Genomic DNA, 7,076 nt, shown 5'->3' with positions numbered 1-7,076 from the left:
ACTGTCATCGTTGATGAGAGGGACAACAGACCCAACATTTCAAAAGACATGGAAAAAACTGTATGACTGGTACAATATAAATGCATAGTTTAAAGTAATGAAATTTTTGGTATTATTAATCTCTTTTAGTCAAATAGAAACTATGGTAAAAAGATAAGAGTATACAGAAACTTAAGCAAACCCATATAAATTTTTAAATATGGTAATAGAGTTATAAGAAAATATACTGATCTCTTTGTATGTTTTATGTGTGTAAGTGGATGTTTGTTATATGTTGTATGTATGTTTGTGTATAATATGAAAAATAATAAAAGTGTACCTAATGGGTACAACAACAAAAAAGAAATATCTAAAGGACTGGTCTGAGACAATCATTTCCCCCTATTCACTGTCATTACATGAAAATCCCCCCCTCCTTCTCACCAGAGACATGTGAGAGGCTATCCCTCTCACATGAAGGCGGATCAAATAGGCAGTGCTCCTTGGGGAACCCTGTTTGTGCAGCTTTGGTGGGACAGCTGACTCTGTTCTTGTGCCTCCAAGGAGAGGAGAAGGGGGAGGTGGATATAGCAGCCCCATGGCCCCCTGATCTGCAGAAATGTGCTATTTCCTCCCCCATGACTCTTATAAAGAACATTTGGAAATAAGGGGACAGACCTGGGATTGCCAATATTACCGCTCTGCAACTCGTCATCTTCCTCGTCCCCTTGAGCATTATCGGCACAATCACGCCTAGCTTGATGAACCCCATTGAACCATAGGTCTCGGGGTGCGCCATGTTAGGCTCTGCTCGCCATTCCCGTCTTAAAGCATAGTGGACTCCAAAATGGCCGCTGAGGCTGGTGCGGACTCCGTAAATGCTGCAGGGGTGTGCAGCTGTATGGCGCGCTTTGGAATGCCATCCTCACCTTGCTCTGCTGGTTGAGCGTCGGCCACCGCCACGCCCTCTATCTCCGGAGTGGAGAGAAATCCATTGCTATCCTCTCTTAATGCCATGGAAGGTGGTCTGTGAGATCCCCTCCCATTAAGAGAACAACTGGCCCGGCAATGCTCAACCTCCAAAGGGGGGGAGAAAAGAGGATAACATATAAGAAAGAAGAAGAAAATGATTTTTTAAAAGTTTCTTCAGAGAAAGGGAACAGCAAAGATGGAAGGAGAAAGTGAAAGTAAGTTAACTCAGAAAGTTAGGGTTAGGCAGAGCCTACACCTAGCTGCTCTCCCTTCTGAGGCAGGAAAAGAACTGAGCCTAGGGTGACTCCCACTACAGGAAACAGGAAGTAATTGAAATTAGTCCTGCCTCCCTAAGTGATGGCTGGGAATCACCCACAAGATGTCCTCCACCTCAGAGGGAGAATATACTAGTGCCATAAATAAAACTGTAACAACCCCTTCTAACAGTATTGTCCAAATGAAAGAGCTATTATTTACAAGATGGTGAAGTCTGGAACAAAAAAATGAAAAGTGGAACCTAAATATCCCAATCATACAAATGCAGAATGTAAATAAAAATTCTGAGTCAGAGAATTACTCCAGTCTTTTATTTCAGTGAATTTAGATGCGATAGAATGGTACTGTAACTAGTTCTCACGAATAGCAGCTGAGCTAGTAAACGTGTGTCAGACCATGCTACTTTACACTGCAAGTGAATACTCACATGACTGAATGCTCTATACAAAAAAAAACACAATAAAAACCCCAACCTGCACACAGAAAGCTAGACATCATGAACCAGGATTATTGTCTATTCTTTCTCCAGACATACGAGTCTTCTGTATGTATGAATACTTTCTCATGGAAGAACATTACATTATGGGAGCTCTTACCTAACAACAACATAAATATCCTCCCTACAGAAGGCTATCTCTGCCTAGAGATGTGAAGGCCCGGAAAAAACCTGGAAAAATTCAGGGAAAAAGGTGGGTTTTTTCCGTTTCCCCCCCCTGAAGACTTTTTTTGTTTTTTTCTGAAAAATTGGAAAAATTGAAAAAATAAAATAAAAGGGAAAAAAACCTGATTATGGAACGTTTTATTTTAACATGATGAATAAAATATTTTAAGACAAGGTGTTCAAATTTTTTACAAATCATTTCTAAATCCCTTCCAAATCCCTTCTATACACTTCCCCCCTCTTCAATTCTTTTTATGAGAATGGGTTTTTTTATTTTTATTTAATACTGTGGAGGGAAAATATGAATAATTGCTACTTCTGGATTTTTAAAAATTGTTTTTTGGAGGTTTTTTTGTCTGTTCCACATAAACTAGTAAACAGTTCAGGAGATTGTTACTCCATTTGTTACAATTACAAATAAATATTATTTTAAAAGTAAATTCTGTTTGTAATAATTGTTTGGATACACTATATTTTTAATATGCTAGTTGTGATAATTTCATGCCAAGTAAAATGTCCATAGTCATATTTTATGTTCCTAAAGTAACAGAATGACTTTCAATCTGGAAAAGAAAAAAAAAGTGCTAGTGTAGCATTTTTTTTAAATTTTCCCAAAAATTTATGTCCCCCCCCCCCCGAAAAAAAAAGGAAAAAGCTGGGGGGTTTTCCAAGCTTCAAAATTCCTGGAAATTTTACATCTCTATCTCTCCCCTTTTCCACAATAAGGTGATTGCTGCCAGTGTTAAATCACTGTGCAAGTACACCAACAGATATGTACAGTTTAATTTCAGTACAGAACAGCCTTCAAGCCTTAAGGAGAAAAATTTTAACAATAAGCTCTGTTATACTGAAGTGGAAGTGTACAACATTCATCTTGTGTGGGTTGTTCTTACAAACCTCATCTCTCATTATACTACCCTTTCATCTATTTCAAACAGATTATTCTAGTTTTTCAGCATTACCAAAGTAAAAAATCAGCTACCATATTCCAATTAGCATCTCCCTGTTGGAAAACGTTTTCTATATGTATTCTCTTGCAAAATCCCATTAACAAAGGAAATATTGTTGCGATCAAAAACTCTGGAAAGGCAAGTCAGTAATTTGCGTGCACATTTTGACATGAAGAACTCATAAAACTAAAGCTATAAAGGCATCTTTATTAAATGCTCAGATTTCTTCTCTATAGTTCTAAACTAGCAAATGTAATGATTTTCCTAAATAACAATGTCTAACAGCATTGGGGACCCTGAATTGGGTGGATCATTACTGAAATGTTTTAAAGAAATAAATCTTGTATTCCATTACATGCTGAAGACTTAGGACTTTTTACCATGTCGACCTCTTCCTGTACCGTCCAGCCAACCACTTAAGACCTTCCTGCTCTCTGTGCCTCTGTCAAGCTAAGGTAGCTGGCAACCAGAGATGGCCTTTTTCCTGTGGTGGTGTCTCACCTTCAGAATGCTCTCCCCCTTGAGCCTGGCAGTGGCACCTACTTTGCTGTCTTTTGGATGTCTGGCCAAACATTTCTCTGTATCCAGTCCTCTAATTGAAGGATTATCCATCTTGTTAGTTATTTTTCTGGGAACCAATATGTCTACCTTCAATTTCTGTCAGTTTTGTAAAATATTAAATATACCCATCAAAGAAAGTGATAGTTCAAGTTAATGGGGACAAGCTCTTCAAATGGCATTCTATTTATTACTGGCCTTAAACCAGTAATTGGCTATCTTACCAACTGGCTATATTACCCAATTTGATTTTCACTGACTCTTTACCAAGTGGAATATTACAAATTGAGCTCTGCCTCTATTAATGTAAAGTATCACAATTTTTTTGTGCCCTACCTTTCAAAGTACTTTTGTGTCTCAATTAGTGCTGGACAGAGACTTGACAAACAGCTGCCTTTTATATTTACAAAAAGAGAAAGGTTGTTTTTTTTCTTTTTTGTGCCAGCAGCCTTTGATTCAACATGCAAAACTGTTCTGTATCCAACACCACCTAACCGAGTGTAGTCCTAAAAAGAATTAAACCCTTCTGAGATTAAAGGGGTGTGTCTCTTTTTAGGATATATGCTGTAAATCTGCAATGTATCCTCCTGCTTTCCTTTTGAAGACTCTACAAACTGCAGTATTGGGGTATTTCTACAGCACCCTGAAATAACTTTTTGTTTCACTTCCCTTCCCTTTACTTGTACAGGGCCTAGTAAAGAGTTCTGGATAATGCAAAAACATTCACACTATTCTGCTAAATTTTGGTCATATTAAATATTATTACACAACTTTTAAAACTTTTGCTTTAAAAATGTTTCTGCAGACTAATATGGCTATCTACAATCACTTACCACCTATAGTTGGTAGGGATTTTATATTTCTAAAGATATTCAGTTCTTCTGTTTTGTGTGTATGTATCTGTTTCAACTAATATCTGAAGTGGGAACTTGAACATCGCCAATTTAACCAGATATGTGAAGTGTGTCCGATTAAGTCAAACAATTAAGCACCGATGTAACCTAGTGGTTAGATGACTTGACTAGGTTCTCAGATACCCAGATTCAAACCACCACTGTAGTATGAAGTAAGGTCTACTTTTCTGTAGAAAAACTGCATTTTGTATAATTCTAATCTTTCAGTGAGTCCCCACTTCAGAAGTTACACTGTAAATACAAGTAGGCCACACAGTTGAGCTATTATGTTGAGTTAGACTATCAAGGTGAGAATTCTCTGTCAGTGGCTTTCCAAGACCCCAGGTAGAGTTAGGGTTGCCAACCTCCAGGTGGGGCATAGAGATTTCCTGGAATTACAACTGATTACAGATACCAGTTCCGCTGGAGAAAATATCTGCTTTGCTATAGCACTGTCCCCAGCTGAGATCCCTCTCTAGACTCTACCCCCAAATCTCCTCTCTTGCTCCGGATTGCAAGACTAGATCTAATGGGTGGAAATTACAACGGGGTCATTACCGGCTAAATATCAGGAGAAACTTCCTAACTGTAAGAGTGGTTGAGCAGTGGGGACAGACTGTGGAATACTGTGTGCAGTTCTGTGTGCAGTTCTGGTCACCACACCTTAAAAAGGATATTATAGCTTTGGAAAAAGTGCAGAAAAGGGCAACTCGAATGATAAAAGGGTTGGAACACTTTCCTTATGAGGAAAGGTTAAAGCGCTTAGGGCTCTTTAGCTTGGAGAAACGACGACTGAGGGGTGACATGATTGAGGTTTATAAGATTATGCATGGGATAGAGCTGGTAGAGAAAGAGGTACTTTTCTCCCTTTCTCACAATACAAGAACTCGTGGGCACTCCATGAAATTGCTGAGCGGTCGGGTTAGAACGGATAAAAGGAAGTACTTCTTCACCCAAAGAGTGATTAACACATGGAATTCCCTGCCACAGGAAGTGGTGGCGGCTACAAGCATGGATGGCTTCAAAAGGGAATTAGATAAGCATATGGAGCAGAGGTCCATCAGTGGCTATTAGCCACAAGGTATAGATAGGGACTCTGGGGCAAGTGATGCTCTGTCTTCTTGGTGCTTGCGGGGCCAACAGTGGGAGGGCTTCTAATGTCCTGGCCTCACTGGTGGACCTCCTGATGGCACCTGGTATTTTTGGCCACTGTGTGACAAAGTGTTGGACTGGATGGGCCTTTGGCCTGATCCAACATTGGCGTCTCTTATGTTCTTAATATATTGTAACTGATGAACAACCTTTACTCAAAATACATTTGGAGCCACTACATATAAATTCCAGAGCAATGGCAGCATCAGCCTGTTGCAAAGCCCCCCCCCCAAAGGAGTACCCTTATGGTGGCATCAAAATTCATGAACTACAGCCATCTTAAACCAGTGAAGTGTGTTAACCAAATTATTAAGCATCAATGTGATGTAACAACCAGATGGCTGGACTAGGTTCTGGAAGATGCAGGTTCAAATCCCAACTGTAGCGTGAAGCTTGCTGGGTTACCTTGGGCCTTGGGTTACATTCTTTCTTAGCCTAGCCTAGTTTAATAGCATTGTTTTGAGGATCACATGGAGGCCTCGGGGACAATGCAGGCTCCCCTGAGCTTCTTGGACAAAGGCCTGAATAAAAATGTGTTAAATAATTACGTTCAAGTTCCTGTTCAATCATTCAGTTTGTCAGGTAGCCCTTGTTACCCACTTTGCTTAAATGGCTGGATAGTTTTGAGACTAAAAAAGTAGGAAAAGCCATATATCGCTGCCATGACCTCCCTGGCAAAAATATCCTGGACACAAATTTGAGTCCACAAAAGCTTATACCTCGAATAAAACGTTGTTGGTCTTTAAAGGTGCCACTGGACTCAAACTTTGTTCTGCCGCTTCAGACCAACACGGCTACCCCACCTAAAAATATTCTGGCTCTACCGCAGATCAAGTCTCATAATAAACATCCGCCTCAGTTGACACGATTGATACAGATGGATGGTTGTGTTTGGTTGGTTGGTTTTTTTTTTGTTTTTTTTTTAAAACAAAACCCTGTAAAATGCGAAAACCCCATGTAAGGTATCTTTTCCCATTTCAGGAAGGCTGCCCTGCTATTTACCATTTTTATTCTGGGCTACGGGTGCATCTTTAGCAGGATACACACACCCACGGAAACCACCGAACCTTTTTAAAAAAAAAATAAATACAGAACAAAGACATACACCCAGCTTGACGTCAGTCAAATTAGTCTTCCTCTCGCTGAACTCGCGCCTCTTTTTGGAAGAAATTTCCCTCCCTTCTTTCAAAGAAGACCCACCGCGCAACTACTATCCCCTCAGAGGGGTCCGCTTCCAACCTGCGGAGGGGGCGGAGGAAGAGTCGGTCTCCCCGCCCTGCACGTCACATTCGCCACGAGGGGCGGGGCACAGCGCTTACCCTGCTCGGCCCCGGCCATAGCCGACCCGCGAAGGAGTCAGAGTCTTGTAAAATGCGATGAAGCCAGCAAAGGCCGGAGTTAGCAAGGACGGGCAAAGCCTGGCTGGGAAGGCGAAACCCCCGAGACAAAAGAGCTACACCCCTTCCTGGCCGCTCCCGTCCCTTGCAGCGCTACGAAAGGAGGCACAGCTGGCAGGGCGAGGCCAGTCGAGTCACTCTTACCAAGCCCGAAGAGGTAGCTTGTTTCTCATGTGGCACGGCCCCTTTAAAATAAAAAGTACCCAGAAGCTCTCCTGCTTCTGACTAAAGAGACCAG

The 7,076-nt window shown here is 41.0% G+C and overlaps 1 protein-coding gene across 1 annotated transcript in view; it reads right to left on the bottom strand.

The window, feature by feature from the left end:
• FAM151B (family with sequence similarity 151 member B) overlaps window positions 1-6,837 on the bottom strand; it is a 33,282-nt gene extending 26,445 nt beyond the window's left edge. Inside the window, exon 1 of the mRNA XM_015428111.1 lies at window positions 6,761-6,837. Within this exon, the coding sequence (XP_015283597.1) occupies window positions 6,761-6,779 (19 nt within the window). The 5' untranslated portion in view covers window positions 6,780-6,837. The remainder of the gene's footprint in view (window positions 1-6,760) is intronic.
• Window positions 6,838-7,076: the final 239 nt, after the last annotated feature.

Source organism: Gekko japonicus, unplaced genomic scaffold (assembly GCF_001447785.1).
Source record: "Gekko japonicus isolate JY-2015 unplaced genomic scaffold, Gekko_japonicus_V1.1 scaffold1275, whole genome shotgun sequence".
Lineage (NCBI taxonomy): Eukaryota > Metazoa > Chordata > Lepidosauria > Squamata > Gekkonidae > Gekko > Gekko japonicus.
This window is presented reverse-complemented; position numbering and strand designations above follow the sequence as displayed.